The following is a 17,701-nucleotide window of genomic DNA, read 5'->3' on the forward strand; positions in this document are numbered from 1 at the left end:
AAAATGAACAGATAATATTTTTAAAAAGGATTAAAAGCAAAAGTGGTTTCACCTTCTTTAACCCCACATCTTCCTGAGTGGAGCTCCATTCTTAACTAGAGGTGTTGTGTCTTGGAATAACTCAATACAATTTCTGTATACCTGCAGGAAAGTCTATAAATGACAATCGGTGACTGCTGTGTTGAGCTTTAGGGGACTTTTTGTTCCTGTAGTTTACAGAGCGATTCTGTATTCTGCATTTTTGGTTCTTTGTTGTTGGTTCTGCTGTAAGAGTATCTGATGCTTAGTATTGCTATTTCTCCCTCATCCTGCTTTCTACCACTAATGCTGTAGCTGCTGCTTCCTATCTAGTACCTTTCCATATTACCTTGAATGTAGTGGGTGTTGAATAAATATTTGGTGAATTGAACGATTCTTTTATTGGATATTCTGCTTTTTTACTCTCTTTGCCTTGGTTTTTTTCCTCCATTTTTCTTTCTTACTCTGTTGTTTCTTCTATGTCTTGGCTTTTGCATGAAAAAATGTTCTTTTTTACAAAGCCAGCCAACCTACCATAACCATTTTTTCCTTTTGATTGCAGCACCAGCAGATTGTGATATATTGTGTGTAATCTGTAGACCTTCATTTTATTTTGTTTGTTATAGTTGTTGCTGAATGTTCAGAGACTGTTGTTTCATTGTTGAAGATTTTTTCACCTGATTTTAGACCCATTCCAAATGTGTGAGGGAGCTAGAAAATTTGTTCTCCATAAATATGAGGCTATTTATGCTCTAGTTGTTTGTTAAGCAATACTGTAAGAGCAGAATGGTGAAGTGTAAAGTGGTGAAAAACAAGGAGTGTCTGTATGGTGGAAAGCACTGACTAGATCAAGAATCAGTAAAACGTGGGTCTATGTCCTTACTCTTCCTCTTAACTAGTGTCTTCCTCTATAATGTGAAGATAAGAATAGTTGACATTTATATGGTGCTTTACATTTACAGAGTAGTTTACCTGTATTACCTCATTTGAGTTTCACAGCAGTCATGGGAGAGTATTGCCACAGGGACTGTTATTCTCATTGTACATAGGAAGAGAAAACCACAATGAGGCTAAGGGATCTGCCCAAGGTCACAGAGCTAGCATGTAGGTTACAGAATCAGGATTCAAACGGCTGTTTTCTGACTCTAAATCCTGACTCTAAATTTCTACTTCCGCACAAATGTGTTTTCTAGGTCAATAACTGCTGTCATGAGGAAAATGAGATAATAGATGTAAAAAAGCCTCCATAAAAATTCAAAGTGGCATTATTGTGGATTCTTGCAGAATATTTTAAATTTTATTGTAACTTTAGGCTGGTTATGAGACACCTTTCATATTCATAGATTCAGAATTAGAAGGAATATTCAGGTTTATTTGACTAAATAACACCTTTATTTTACAGCTGATGAAACTGAAGCTCAGAGCAGCTAAGGGATTTGGCCAGTTATATAAATAGTAACTAATAGTGCCATTACTCGAAAGTAGGTCTTCTGATATCAAGTCCATTGACAACTCTTATAGAGAACGGACTATTTTGAATGAGGGGATAGGTTGGAAAACCTGGATAATTTTTTAAAATTCTTCTTGAATTGGGCCTTGATTGTGATGTTATTGAGTTTAGACCCCTATAAGCCTTATAGACCTAAGGCAGGCTAAGGACTCCCCATAGCAGTCAAGTTCATTAGACTTGCAATGTTCTGTATAAAACATAGTTTTAAAATACAGCACCTACATTGCTAAAAACTTTTAATTCATAGGAATTATCCATGTGTTGAAGATCAGCTTATTGAGGTCCTCTAATATGTTATAAAATAGAAAAGAAAATCAGTTCATTAAACATGTTCAATGTATGCCTACTATATGTAAAAAAAAAAAATCAGGGTAAGCAATCTGCAGTCAGGTCAAAAGAAGATGCTCCTCCTAACCATGTCTTTTATCATTGTTCATGGACATAAGTCAAGCATCACAGTTAAGAGAGTCTAGTTAAATGAATTCTTCAGTTTATTAAAAGTTAATAAAGGTTTATCAAATTCAAGTTAGTGTTCTTCATCTCTAATATATATTCTAATGTAACATTAGGGTTATAATATATATTATATATTGATGTACATATATATAATTAGAGTTATAATATAACTCTAATATAATTCTGTGTTTCCTAAGTATCCAATAACTGCAATGTTACCATCTTGCCCAAGTAGTCTTTATTACAGGGGGCTGGGTTTTTTGGGGGTGGCAGTGGTAATTAACAGAAATGTAAATTCCTAGAATATTAGGTTCACTTGTGTTTATGTTGAAGTACAAAAACACAAAATCCTAAATTTAGAGCCAGAAGGGATATTGAATGATCATTTAGTCTAAACTCCTTATTTACAGATGAGGGAACTAAAAGTCAGAGTAGTAACTTTAACTTAGTCAAGGGAGGAGCTAGAATGTGACTTCAAATCTATTGCATGGCTGTTAAATGTATTCTCATATCATAGATAAGTGACTTTGCAGTTACCTATAACTATGGCTTACTAGTTAGAGATGAAGCCTTAGTGAGACCTTGGGCAAATTGCTTAACCTCTTGGTACCCACAAAACTCTGTAAGACTGTGAGTTGCTGAGTGGATGTAAACTTGCTTTGTTAAGAGGAAGTTTCTGCAGTGGGAGTTGCTCATAACAGTGAAATCACAGGTGAGATTATAAAAATTTATTTATGTGTGTATATGCCCCCCACACACACACACAGTGATTGGATCACGATTTTTCTTTATTTGTGTGGATATTTGGCAGTTGATTTTTAATATATTTTAATAGTATGCTGTCTGGAAAAGATATATTTGCCCATGTATTGAAATTTAAGTAGCAACATCTCTCTTGCTCCTACAACCCACATATTAATCTCTTTGCAATACTGTTGCAAAATGGATTTGAACAATTTAAAAGGATTAGACATGTACTTTCTAGCTGCTCAGTTGTTTTCTGTTTGTATTCCTTTTTTTTTTTTATAAAAGGTACTAGTGGCAATGAACTTAAGGTCTAATCAAGTAGTAGAAAAACAGGCATGGTGAAGAAATTAACGTTAATTGTTGTGGTTATAAAGTTTAATTGTCAATTTCAGGAAAGCTTTGTCTTCCAAGGAGAAAATTTTATCTTATAGACTTCATGCTTTATAAATCAGACACCATTATTATTAAGGTTGTATTGAAAATAAGCTCTTTTCTTGTTTTCTAGGGTATATTTCAGAAATCGCTGGGTAAAGACTGTCCACCCAGTTGTACATCAGTACTGTTTGATTTCAAGCACACATTCCACCTTTCAGATGCCACAGAAAGAAGATATTCTTAAACAACGAGTAGTAGTTGTTACATTGAATACTTCACAGTACCTTTGTCAACTGGATCTGGAACCTGGTAGGCTGCCAAGAAATATAAAAGTTTCAAAATTGTTGGTGGCTGGTGAAAAAGAGGGTGGTACCTGGAGACTGAACAGTGGATTATAGGAAATAATAAGAAAAAAAGGAATAGCTTTGGTTTTGTTGCCTGTGTCAATATGGTGGACCAAGTAGTCCAAGCCCTGACGGAGTGGTATGAGGTTATTGATGTTGCCAATTGCTTTTTCAATATTCCTGTGGCTAAGATGTCATAAGAAGTTTTTCCTTTCCCTGGGAAGGAGTTCAGTATACCTTTACCATACTTTCTCAGAGTTAATAAAATTCTCATTCATGTTGCTGTAGTTTGGTGGGCAGACTTCCTGAGAACATTGATGTTCACCATTATTTTGACTAGGTGGGATGAGACCATGACATCAGAGTCTTTAGATCATTTGATGGCTCAGATGACATGGAGTAGGAAATTAACCCCAAGAAAATTCATGGTTTGGCCTGTTTAGTCAAGATTTGGGGAATACATTGTAGATGGGAAAAACTCTGGTGATTCTGGATATATTCGATATTAAGCTACTGACAGTTGATCCCTTATAAGCTAAAGCTCAGAGACTTATGGGACTCTTAGGGTTCTGGAGAATTCATGTTCCCCATGTTGGTACTTTGATGAGCCTCATTTACCCTTATGTTTGGCTCTTTCAAATGGATCTCAGATTAGGCTATATCTGTGGTAGAACTAAAATGAGCTGTCTGTACAGCAATCTCTCACAGGGGTCCTTTTGATCCCACAGTACCTATGATGAACCAGGCAGGAGTCTTTGGTGGGAACTAAAGGAGTAGCCAGATTAAACAACTCTTAGGCTTCTTGATCTGTAAACTCCTTGAATCTACCACTCATTTTATTGCTTTTGAAAAGCAGTTGTTGGCCTGTTGTTAGTCATTAGTTGCTCCTGAACAGATGACACAGGGTCTTACCATCACCTTTCTTCTAGAATTGCTCATTATGAGTTGAATGATGCAAAATGGTTCCTGTGATAAGATGGGTAGGGGACATGAGGCTTCTATAAATAGAAATGGTATATATATATATATGTGTGTGTGTGTGTGTGTGTGTGTGTGTATATTCAGGATTGTGCTTATCTGGGGGCCTCAAGTCTTAGTATATTTCATGAACAGGTTGTGATTTTACTGGAAGTTGAGACCTTAAGTCTCAGTGACCCTGGTGCTTTGCATCTTTCACTAGGCCATTGGGCCCATCTACCTGGACTTGGTTCTTGAGAAATGTTATTTTACTTGGTTTACTGATAGCTTTGCCCACTATAAAAGAGTCACATGCAATTAGACCTTGGTAACCTTTAATCTAGCAATAGGGTAACTCTGAAGATTAGTGATACTCCACTAGGTCAAGCTGTAATCTTCATGGCTAGCATTTGAAAGAACCTTGAGGGGTTAGTCAGATAAATCTTCATCTATACTGATTGCTGATTGGTGGCCTGGGTTCTGATTGAATGTTCTGGGGCCTAGAAAAAACTGGACTGGATGACCAGTATCTCTCACCTTTGAGGTCAAGAATGATGGGAAATTTTTGCTGGTGTCTCACACAGCATGCAGCTATTTGCAGGGTGTGTTAGTGCCAATCAGAAACATCATACATCTTCTACAGAGCTGAATAAGCAGGTTGATGCCCTTATGAGAATGGAAGAGATGGGTTACATGATCATGTGGGTGTTGTGATGCTAGCTTGCTGTGCGTGTGTGATCATTTGATCCCCTTATGGGGATAATAAATAATAGGTGAGGTTAGCTGCATCTCAGTGATACTCTTCTAGCCAGTGAAAGTATCTGCATTTGAAAGATCAGTATGGCATGACCCTGTGTGATTTTTTTTTTTGGGTGAGGCAGTTGGGGTTAAGTGACTTACCCAGGGTTTCATAGCTAGTAAGTGTCAAGTGTCTGAGGCCGGATTTGAATTCAGGTCCTCCTGACTCCAAGGCTAGAGTTGTATCCACTGTGCCATCTAACTGCCCCATCCTGTGTGATTCATAATCTGTCTTTGTCAGGACAGTTGATTTATTCAACCTTTTTCTTCATCTCATCATGTCCCTGATTATTAAGGTTATTTGTCCCACTTTCCAGTAGGTATATCTGTAGTGAATTGGTGCTACCCTAGGAAGGAGATGAGGTCTCCACTCTGTCAGTTTCATGGATCCGGTCTCCAGGAAGATTTACCAAAAAAAGGATGTAGTACTTTTAGATATAGTCCTAATTGACTCTCTCCAACCTTTCTTATTTTTGTCCTTGCTCAATTGCTTGGCCTTGGGCTTTTTGCCGCTTCAGAAAGTTCTCTTCATCCTGGAAAATTAATTCATGTCCCCCTTAATTGATAGGTCTCCTTTGCCCTGGGATGGTTTGGACAACTCCTTCCTTGAAAGAGCTTGGGGATCAAGAGCTAGAATTGTTGGGAGGTATCCAATGACATGGAGGGGAGATGAATTTTTTTTCCATAATCATGGTAAATTTGTATTTATATGGAAGAAAGGGGATCTGTCAGCTGACTTGGTAGCAATCTTGAGTCCCTGGGTGAAGGTAAAGGTAAGTCTTCAACTCTTGCACAAAACAAGAGTTACTTCTCAGTTAGAGGCCTCAAAGGGGCAAAAATTTAGTATGATTCCCATGATGGATCTTCCATCCCAGAGAGAGTGAAGTTTTGGCTGGTGACCTAGGGAACTCTGAGTCAATGATGATATGGGGCAAACCTTGGTATCATCTTAGGGCCCAAGACAGTATGCATGCAAGAGGCTTATAACCCCTTTGCTACTTTGCCATGCATAACCTTGATTTGTGCTGGGGATCAGTGACTGCTGGAGGTGTTGTCATTGATGCTTTGGTCTCTATATTCCTGGTTTGTTCTTGTTCACTGTTGCTGTTTTACATCAGGAGAGCTATTGTGAACTGCCCTGTATCCCAACTGCATGACTATACTTTTAAAGAGACTTTTATATATTATTTGATAATGTAGTTTTATTATTTTTTTAAGTTTCTTTTCTCATGCAGTTTCTGCTACACTTCTTCCAGAGGTTAGAGTTCTTTTAAGGTCTTTTAAATGATAGAAGGTTCTCTAGAGGATTTTTAAGACCTTTCCTTCCAAGAATGGGATGTACTTGGAATTTATTTTATTTAAATGCATAGTTTCCCTTCAAGAAGGCAAAGAGGCTATCCCTGGGATTTCTTGGTACAGAAGTCTGTGGATATAAAAAACCTAGCTTATGGGGGCATTGTTCTTAAGGTTTGGCAAAATTCCCACTGTTCTTCAAGATGTCTTTCTGATCCAGAATTGCAACCTTGATAACTTGGAGAGAGAAGAAAGTAGCATTTGTTTTTATTACTTTCCATTAGTACAGTAATTTTTCAATTGCATTTTATTGAATGGTCCATGGCTGTTTCATGGCATTCCAGTCCAGAGTCGGAATTTACTGTATTGGTCTGAGTTAGGCCTTTCTGTTACAAAATAGTGATGTGAAGGAGAGTTAAGAGTTGAAGATGTATCTGAAGTTAAAATCTGAGTGATCTAAAGGATAGTGGTGTCCTTTATTGAAGGAGTTCAGAATTAGAGAGGATAGGTTTGAGGAAAGCTAATGTATTTTGGTTTGACATGTTAAGTTTAAGATGTCTACATTATATGTAGTTGAAACTATCTAAGTCAGTTAGGGATACAGAACTGATGCTCTAGATCTAGAAGCCATTTGCATAGAGATGCTAAATTAGATACATGGAACTGATGAGGTCATCAGGAGAGGGTATATAGAGAAAAGAAGCCCCAGTACAGAGAGCCCTTGGGGGAGGAGATTTGGATAATGATCTAGTAAAGAATACTGAGAAAATTAACAGCCAAGCAGGCAGGAGAAAAGCTAGGAGAGAGCAAGTAGCGGGAGGCTCTGAAAAGTTAATGAGGGAGAGGAAATAGAGGGAACTTGCCTAGAAAACTTTTTCTCAGACTTTGGCAGTGAAAGGGAAGAAGGATATAGTGTCATAGCTTGATGTCAGGTGGAGAAGACTTTGGGAATGTTTATAGACAGACAGCAAAGAAGTAATTGATAAGTAGGGAGAGACTAAGTTTTTCTCAAGAAGGGCAATCTGCAGAAAGAGAGAGAGAAAGAGGGTAAGAACACAAAGAGAGTGGTTGACCTTGACAAGGTGTTCTACCCATCGTCAGAGACTGGAGCAAAGGAATAGAGGATCGAGGATAATTTTATGAGTTTTTTAAATAATATTTTAAATATAATTTTTAAATATAAAATTAAATGAGGGAGCTCATGGAGAATGACCTGTTTTCTCAGTAAAGTGTGAGGTAAAGTCTGTTGCTAAAAGGTTTGAAAGAAGAAAAGTTGTGAGGCTGCTGCTCTTAACAGTGCATTTAGGAAGCAATTGCTTCACGGTAATGGGGCTCAGTTGAGCTTACTTTAGATAAATGTTGTCCTTGTCCTGGTCAGTATGGTTGTGTTATTTCCTCTAGCACTGTTAAAAAGACTGAGGAACGGGTGTGGTGGGAGTAATTCAGGTTTAGAATTTTTGGCAAGACATGAGTGTATAGGACATGGACAAATAGATTTGAAGATAGTGTAACATAAACTGTTAAATTGGTTAAATTGAAGATGGAGGAAAATTAAACCGGATCAGGAATATTGGTCTCCAAGAGAACTGAAGGGTAAAGGTTACAGCACAGGCAAAGAATAGATTCAAGAGAAGTGAGGGAGAGATGGAAGAATAGGAAATTAAAGTCAGAGGAATTTCATAACTCTTGATCATGAAAATAGGATACTTATGGGAGATAGTGAGATCAAAGGTATTTTATATATATGTGTGTGTGTGTGTGTGTGTGTGTGTGTGTGTGTGTATGTATATATAGGCATAAGGTTGGATGAAGAGTTATGTGGACCCTCTAGGAGTTTAAGATGTTGATGAACTGGAGGCCAGAGTGTTTGAAGGAATATCAGCATGTATATTGAAGTCTTTGGGGTGGAAAGAAAGACTGTGAACCAGATACTGAACTCCTTAACAGAAGAAATGAGGGACAGTGACCTTGAGGTAAATTGATATGTGTGCCACCAGAATAGGATGAGCTAGGTAGAAGGAACTTAAAAGGAAGAGAAGTTGCTGATTGATGGTGGCAGAGGAAGAGAAGATCTAGAAGTGGGAGTGGAGAGCAAGGAGTATGCCTATTCCTGCTCCTGGGCCAGTGTATTAGGGGAAATGAAGGAAGAAGGTGTATCAGATACAGTAGAGGGTAAGCAGAGAAGCAGTATCTTCATGGGGAGTCAGTTTCTGTGAGTGGCACAAGTTGTAATTTGTGCATGAGGAAAAAGCCTAGGATAAAGGGAGATTAGTTAACAGTAAATAGTTTTAAATCATATAAGGAAGCAATTGTCATTATATTATATTGTAGTTATTGTATAGATGAAAAACCAGAACTTTCCAAGAAAAATGCCTTGATGTGAAAAGGTTGCAAGGCTCAGACCTTCACACAAAGTATTTTTCCTTGGATGTTTTTGAGGAGTGCTAAAGTATTGAGTTTTGAAGTGTCTGGCTAAGACTGTTTACTTTTGCTCACTGCTTTAATGGGAAACATTAAATGAGAGGCGAACAACCCAAATTCACTGCTTGCCCATGCTCTGAGGCCATGGGGATATCACTTACTCTCTCAGTACCTTGTATAACTCTCAGACAGTAAAGCTATAGATAAATTGCTGATCTGCACCTGAGCAGGAAGTTTTAAACAATTGTCTTATATGTTGAAAACAAAATTTTTGAAACATTCAAATAACATATGCATATGACACATATACACATATGTATGTATACATATACACATACATACATACACACACATTAGATATATATATATATGTATATGTATATATGCACGCATATGGATTTCTTCCTAGGTCATAGACTTTTGTTCCATTAAGTCTTATTTTTGGTGTTAAGAACATTTAAGTGTAAAATAGTCACAGTTTAAGAATTATTCATGGTATCTTACCTAGCAAATATGAAAAGACCTTTAGCTGTTAGTATTTAGTTGTTATCACTTCCCAAGTAAGTAAAAAACTACTTTCTTTTCATAATTATTCAAATTGAATCTTTTCTGGACCCTAATCAGAATGTAACTTAATTTTAATTTCTCATATTTAGAGTCCTATTTCGAGATGTGTGTTTAGTTTCTATTATGAGATGCTACTAATTAACATGATACCTAATAAGGTAGCTTTCTTTTTAAAAATCTCTTTTGTTTGCAAAAGATTGTGATTTGATATTTAGTTTTTGAGGACCCAAAATGAAAGTGTCTCAAACTATCTAAAATCTTTATCAGAAAAGAAAGCAGTGCCTATTCCCTTTTTTGCCTCTGAAATATATTTTCCTGAGTTTTTGTGCTGTGCTTTCTAGGGTTTTTTACACACATTCTGTTGGATGAAGCTGCACAGGCCATGGAGTGTGAAACCATTATGCCTCTGGCATTAGCGAATCAAAACACACGGATTGTTTTGGCTGGAGACCATATGCAAGTAAGTGCTCTACCTTGTGTTTAGTCTAGAGTGAAATTCTGGTTAATGAAGTATTATAGTATATATTTAATGAAAGTAAAGTGAAATCATAGTATGTATTGAGACTTAGTTACTTTGAATATTTCTGAACTAGATGTTACTATAAGTGTATAAATTGATGATTGCAAGAGACTTTAATGTTAATTCTTGTTATATTGTAAGCTTAGCAAATTTGGCAAAATATTTTTACAAAGGAATTTTACATGCTAGTTTTAATCCTTTTTCTTTTAGATTGGTTAGAAAGAGTGAGCAAAACTTTGCCACTTTTCACTTTTGTTTATTTGAGGTTTTCTTCTTTATGGTACAAATATTTGAGTTTTATTTTTCACCGTTTCTTCCTCAATTCCCCAGCTGTTGTTCCTAAGTAATGTTTGTCTTCATGCAGGGTTAATTAATTTTAAGTTAAAGGAAACAAAGTGAAAACAGTAGTCAGTAATATTTCTAACTTAATATACTTAAATACATACCTGTTAAAAAAGAGAATTTGCATTTTCCGTTTGAGGCAGAACAGTAGATAGAGAGATAGATCTGGAGTCATAAAGACTTGAATTCATATCCAGCCTCATGTATTAACTGTGTGACTTATGGGCGAGTCACCTTGAGCTCTGTTTCCTTGTCTGTAAAATGGGGATATTAATAGCACCTAACTCCTAGAATTGTTGTAAAGATAAATTGAAATGATATTTGTAAAGTGCTTTGTAAAACTTTAAAGTGCTATGTAAATGCTAGTTGTTATTATTAATGTTTTCTGTCTTTCTTATACATTTATAGCTTCAGGTCCTGTCTCTCCTGGGACACATGATTAGAATGGTACCTTTGTGGTATTCTTGCTGTCAGAATTATGATAAAGGTTTATAACTATAGGGCCAAATTACATTTGGTGTAGGATTGTATAAATTAGATTATTTTTGCTTAGCTCTAAAATGCTTAAACACTAAGTATTTTTTTACATTTATGTATATGTTTTATGCATAAACTATCTTTACTAGGATTCCTAGCTAATCATCTTGATTCACTTGATTGGGTCAAAGAATTAAGGGGTTTGAGTTTCTATCCCTCAGTGAATAAATGGGATTTTATAAATTGGTAAGTTATTTTAGCCATTATTGAAAATAAAGTTTATCAAATATTAAAGAGAGTTGCAAACAGCCTAGAATTATTAGACTGGACAGATATCCCAAGGTTGAACATATAGAGATTTAATACATAAAAAGTTTTAGCATAAGGAATTTTATGTAAGTAATTTCCAGAAGATGCTTGCAAATTTTGTTAAAGTTTTTTTTTTTTTTTTTTTTTTTTTTTTGCTATATGGCTGTCTGTTGCAGCTCAGTCCTTTTGTCTACAGTGAATTTGCCAGGGAGAGAAACCTTCACGTTTCATTACTGGATCGGCTCTATGAGCATTATCCTGCAGAGTTTCCATGTCGTATCTTACTGTGTGAGAACTATCGTTCCCATGAAGCTATCATCAAGTAGGTGTGACCTTTTTCAAATGTACCTGTAAGCGGTATTAGTGAATGTAAACAGTGTAGTCAATGACTGAGGGTGCTAAATTGAGATATAGGTGATATTAAATTCAGGAAACCAGAACTTTTCGTCTACTGGGTCTGTGTTATGTTTGTGTATGTGTATGTATACATATACATAAATTCACATATACTAAAATAAGTGTGTTAATGAACCACAAAAATAGCAAAGGTTTCCCAGTTTTGCATTTTTTGTTTGTGTGTATATAGGGAATCTAATTGGAAATAAAATAAATAGGGGGAAGGAATATAAAAATTAGTAATTTTTAAAAGTTCAATAATACATTTAGGTACTGTGAATGATGCCAGTAATATGAGCAGGTCATTAGGACAGGAAAGAGCAAAAAAAAACTTAGTTTCCACTGTGGCTTTCTTCAGCATCTTAAAATGTGACTTTTTTTTTCCTTCTTCCAAAATTGTTTGATGCATACAAAGCCCTTACTGGGAGGTACCTACATCCATAAAAGGGCATTCAATAAGTGGGGGGAAATGTTGACATATTTATTGTCCTTAAATTATATTGCTTTAAATTACATTGCTCTGAAGGGAAATAATTTAGTTCATATCTGTAGATTAGCTAGAAAAGTACACACCAAGTTGTTCCTCGCTCTTACTCTCTTTATATGTAGTTGTACCCTAAGTGTAGTAAGAGCAATGTGTAAGTATTATTGATCAAACATTCCTCTCTAGCCTTTTCTCTGTAGCCCCTTTCCTTAATTTTCCTTCAAAAAGAACCCACCTAATAATTATAGTATAACAGATCCCTACTCTATAGTTGGTTTTTTTTTTTGTTGTTGTTGTTGTTGATTTTGCTTTTTTTTTTTTAAAGGAAAACCTCTCCAAAAATTTTATGTTCAATATTTTGAATAAAATTTGTTTTGGACATGGAGTAATATATTGATTTGAATGTAGTTTTTCCATTGACTCTAGGTTTTTTTAGTGGTTTATGTTTTCATTGTGTCTTTTTGTAGTTACACATCTGAGCTTTTCTATGAGGGGAAGCTGATGGCAAGTGGAAAACAGCCGGCACACAAAGATTTTTATCCTTTAACCTTCTTTACAGCACGAGGGGAAGATGTACAGGAAAAAAATAGTACAGCTTTTTATAATAATGCAGAGGTAATTTCCATATTTTTGTATATCATATTTCTTTTGAAAATTTAATTTGTAAGGCTTCATATGATGATATGATATTTTTTCCTTAAATCTTTTTATTGGCCTAAGTATTAACTTTATTGGCATAAAGATAAGATATAAAACTTGTCTTGGCATGCAGCATTTATATTCATTGTATTATGGTTAAAATGAGGTAAACTGAGGTACAGAGTTCCAAGCATGATCAGTTTATTAGTAAAGCATGAATTTACCATTAGATAGGATCTCAACTTCCTCAGCAAAGCTAAGACTCTTAGTTGGGTGTAGTTTTTAGGGAAGTTCAGAACAAAGAATAGGACTTCATAAGTGGGGAACAGGTTATGATTGGTTAAAAGAGCTTGACATCATAAATGGCAAAACATGACTGGTTACAGAGCTGATGTATGAGGGACAATATGATTGGTTGGTAATTTGGAATGCGGTGCTAGCAGCAACCACCTCCTTCCCTTTTGTGATGAAGAAATGCTCATTGTTTGAGTTCATTCACCTGCAAGGTTAAGAGATAGTGAACCAGACTTATTTGGATAATAAACCATACATCCTTGAAGGATAACTTGGTGGTGTAAATATACTACCAGACTTCCTGGTGTCTTCTTGTATTTTTTAAGGGTAACAAATTTCCTTAATGCAAGAATAGAGAACTGGGCTTCTAAATTTAACTCAGTACAAGAGAGCTGAGTTTCTTAACTAAGTTCAGAGACAGAATGGTTTAGGTAGTTACAGGAAAAAATCGATCAAGTTCAAATAGGATCAATTAAAAATGATACAGAATCAATCTGGTTATTTCATTTGTTATTATGAATCACCTATGGCATAAAAACAAAAATAAACTCTGATTTACTCTTAGTTTTATGGTAACATAGGAAGCTATAGCTTAATTAAAAAAGGAAATGTCAGCTTATTCTTTCATCTGAAATGGAACTTCATTAAATCTTGTTATTTTAATATAAAATGATCATTTATTTTGAGTGACAAGTGATTAATATTGAAAAATTTCATACTCACATATACTTAATTGTATTGCTGTTTCATGGTATCAGAAAATTCGGTGGTTTCTTTATTGAGTATTTTTGTTTGAATTCCTTGTTTGCACATAGTTGTACTTTGTTGCATCACAGCCTTAGAGGCTGCATTGAATGCACAATCATCTGCAAACAGAAAATCATGCACCAACACTCCCTCCATTTTGGTCTTGGCTTATAGCCTTTTTAAGTTGAAGAATTTACTATCAGTGTATCCTTATTGAAAGCATTTGACAATATGGCTGAAAACATCATGCTAAAAAGCATGGGAGCAAGCGCACAGCTTTGTTTACTTCATTGGTTACTGGGAAAGCACGAGAGCATTGTCCATTATCCAGAACTCGGGCAAGCATGCCATCATGAAATTGATGTACGATGCTGAGGAATTTCTCTGGGTAACCAAATTTTAACATAAGTTTCCATAAGCCCTCACAACTGACAGTATCAAAGGCCTTGGTCAAATCTACAAATGTGTACAGACCTCTGTTCTTTTCCTGGCATTTCTCTTGGAGTTGTTAAGCAGCAAACACCATATGAACCATTCCTCAGCCCTTTCTGAAGCCGTACTGGCTCTCTGGTAGATGACCATCTGGTAGATGAAGGATCAGCCTATTGAGGAGGACTCTGGTAAGAATCTTACCGGCAATGAGAGACCCGCCCCCCTCCCCTCCCCTCGTGATTGTCACAGGACAATCTGTTTCCTTTACCTGAGGCTGAGATGCAGCAAAGTATGGATTGTTTCTCTGCTGCTTGTCCTAATTTTGGTCTAACAATTAACACCAAGAAAACACTGATGCTTCATCGGCCATCACCACACCACCCATACATGGAACCATCAGTTGCAGCAAATGTAGAGGTTTTGAATGCTGTGGATAAGTTCACTTACCTTGACAGTGTACTTTCCAGGGATGTACACATTGATAGTGAGGTTGATGCATTGCCAGAGGTAGCTCAGTGTTTGGGAGACTCCGAAGAAAAATTTGGGAGAGAAAAGGTATTAGACTGACTACCAAACTGAAGGTCTACAGAGCCATTATGCTGATGTCATTGTTGTATGCCTGTGAAACCTGGACAGTATACCAGCACCATGTCAGGAAACTGAATCGCTTCCATTTGAATTGTCTTAGGAAGATTCTGAAGATCGCTTAAGATATAAGATACCAGACACCAAGGTCCTTTCTCGAACTACAGTGCCAACCATTCAAACTCTGCCTCAGAGAGCACAACTCCGATGAGCTGTTTGAATGCAAAATGTATGCTTGCCAAAAAGACTATTTTGTGGAGACCTCACACAGGGCAAATGTCCACATGGTAGTCAGAAGAAGTGATACAAGGCCACTCTCAAGGTCTCTCTTAAGAAGTTTGGAAGTGATTGTTTGACATGGGAGACACTGGCACAGGACCACTCAGCGTGGCGCATCCACATCAGAAAAGGTGCTATGCTCTATGAGCAAAGCAGAATTGAAATAGCTCAAGAGAAGTGCAAGATGCACAGACTTGGAAAATCCATCCCAAATATTCACACAAACTATTTGTGCCCAACTTGTGGTTGAACATTCCGAGGTCGTATTGGTCTGATCAGCCACAGTTGAATACACTGAAACTTGACTCTAGCATAGTGATGTCATATAGTCCTCTTCAAGAGTGATGGACAACAACCATATAGTTGTATGTTGTCTTCTTTTTAGACTATGAGCTCCTTGAAGGCAGAGATTCATAGTTGTATTTTGCTTTTTTCTTTTCTTTGTAACTCCAGTGGTTAGTATTGTGCTGGCACTTAATGCTTCATATATGCTTGTTGACTTGACTTTCTTAAAAGTGACTGCAGATAGAATTCTGTTTGAATGACTGATTAGACATTAACACTGATCCATTCTTTTTTTGTCAGTCAGCAAGCATTTATGAAGTGCGTACTATGTACCAGACACTGGGGATACAAAGAAAGGCAAAAAGAGTCTTTTTTCTTTTTTGTGAGGCCATTAGGGTTAAGGGACTTGCCCAGAGTCACACAGCTAGTGAGTATCATGTGTCTGAGGCTGGATTTGAACTTAGGTTCTCCTGACTCCAGGGCTGGTACTCTATCCAATGCGCCACCTAGTTCCCTGAGTCCCTTTCTTCTTGGAGCATGCATTGTAATGAGGGAGACAACATGTACCTAGGTCAATATAAGCTATACACAGAGAAGATGAAGGTAATTTCAGAGGGGAAGGCAGATTGAGGATCAAGAAAGGCCTCCTGCATACAATGGGATTTGAATGTAGTCTTGAAGGAAGCCAGGGAAGCCAAGGGGCTTTCCAGCCTTGAGGGAGCTTTCCAGTCTGTGCCTAAGGCATGGAGATGGGTGATGAAGAGATGTGTGCAAGTGGGCCAGTGTAGAAAGGTGCCAGGTTATGAAGAGCTTTGTATGACTCTGATCTCGTAATCTATAAAGCCCACCATATGTAGAATGATGCAGCAAGAGTCTATTTCACTGAAAGGAAAGGTCCAAGGTACTTTTCTACTTGCTAATCAAACAATAAGCAGTTATTAAGGGCCTATTATATTCCACATTCTGTATGCTGGGAGCACAAAGACAAAAATGAAATTGTCTTTGCCCTTAACGAATTATATTCCTTTGGAAGAGCAAACATGTAAATATATACAGAATATAGAATAAGTATATGTAAAATAGAGATATATACAGTAAATACAAGATAATTTTGGGGAAAATGCACTAGTAGTTAGGAGAAATTAGAAAAGGCTTCATGTCAGAGGTGGCACTTGAGCTGAGCTTTGAAGCAAACTAGGGGTTCTAAGAGGAGAGGGAAGAGCATTCCAAGCATGGAGGACATGCAGCCTGTGTATCAAGATGGGAAATAGAATATCATGTGAAACAGCAAGCTTATTGGGGGGAGAGAGAGAGAGAGAGAGAGAGAGAGAGAGAGAGAGAGAGAGAGAGAGAGAGAGAGAGTGTGTGTGTGTGTGTGTAGAGTTCTAAGGCCAGAAAGCCTGGAGTCAGTTAGGTTGTGAAAGGATTTAAATGCCAAATGAAGATTTTTTATTTTAACCTAGAGGTATATGCTGGAATCTTGTGAACAGATGAGTGATATGATTAGACCTATGCTTTAGAAATACCGCTTTTGCAGCAGGATGATGGACTAGAGTGGGCAGATTGCTATTGTATAGTTCTGATGAGGAGTGATAAGGACCTAAACTAAGGTGGTGGTTATGGGAATGGAGAGAATGGAATTGATGTGAGAGACATTGTGAAAATAGAATGCATAAGACGACATCTATGTGGATGGATGTGGTAAGAGAAAGTAAGAAGTTGAGGATGACTGAAGTTATGAACCTTGGGTGATAATTGTGTCTTCAGCAGAAATATGGAAGTTATGAAGAGAGGTATGTTTTAGAGAAAAAAATATAGTTGTTTTAGACATGTTGAATTGTCTAGTAGGTAGTTCATGATACTGAGACTGGAGCTCAGAAAAAAGACTAAAGTTGATTCTATAGGTCTGGAAGTCATTTGATTTGACATCTGAGCTCATGAGAGCTGATGAGGTTACCAGTAGAGAGTAAAGAGAGAAAATAAGCAGTTCCAAGACAGAGTCTTTGGGTAGAAATGGAGCTCTCAAAAGAAGAAAAGCAGATTATCAAAAACAATGTGAAGAAAGGCACCAAGTCACCGATAATAAGAAAAATACATATTTAGTCTGAAGTTTCATCTCACACCCATCAGATTGGTAAAGATGATGAAAAAAGAAGAATAGGCACACTAATGTACTACTGGTAGAGTTGTAAATTGATTGTAAATAGAGTGCTAGTAAATTCTGGGGGTATATGGGACATTAGGAGGACTAGTACCTTGATGTGAGGGCTTGCCCAGTGCTTTTCAGGGCTCCTCATTTGCCTTTGGTGTCCACCAGATTCACCCAACTCTCAACTGTGGCTCCAAGAAGCTGTAGCATGCACAGCAGCTACACACTGGTAAACCATCTCAGCAGGTTGAGGGTTACTGACGTGCCTCAAACTGAT

At 36.9% G+C, this 17,701-nt stretch overlaps 1 protein-coding gene across 2 annotated transcripts in view; it reads left to right on the top strand.

The window, feature by feature from the left end:
* Positions 1–17,701, top strand: part of HELZ (helicase with zinc finger) — a 288,871-nt gene that overhangs the window by 179,093 nt on the left and 92,077 nt on the right. For both annotated transcript variants that reach the window (XM_021000986.2, XM_021000987.2), the window contains exons 16-19: positions 3,237–3,415; positions 9,828–9,946; positions 11,311–11,456; positions 12,482–12,629. In XM_021000986.2, coding sequence (XP_020856645.1) covers positions 3,237–3,415; positions 9,828–9,946; positions 11,311–11,456; positions 12,482–12,629 — 592 coding nt within the window. The remainder of the gene's footprint in view (positions 1–3,236; positions 3,416–9,827; positions 9,947–11,310; positions 11,457–12,481; positions 12,630–17,701) is intronic.

Source organism: Phascolarctos cinereus, unplaced genomic scaffold (genome assembly GCF_003287225.1).
Source record: "Phascolarctos cinereus isolate Bilbo 61053 unplaced genomic scaffold, phaCin_HiC Scaffold_5;HRSCAF=322, whole genome shotgun sequence".
NCBI classification, from domain to species: Eukaryota; Metazoa; Chordata; class Mammalia; order Diprotodontia; family Phascolarctidae; genus Phascolarctos; species Phascolarctos cinereus.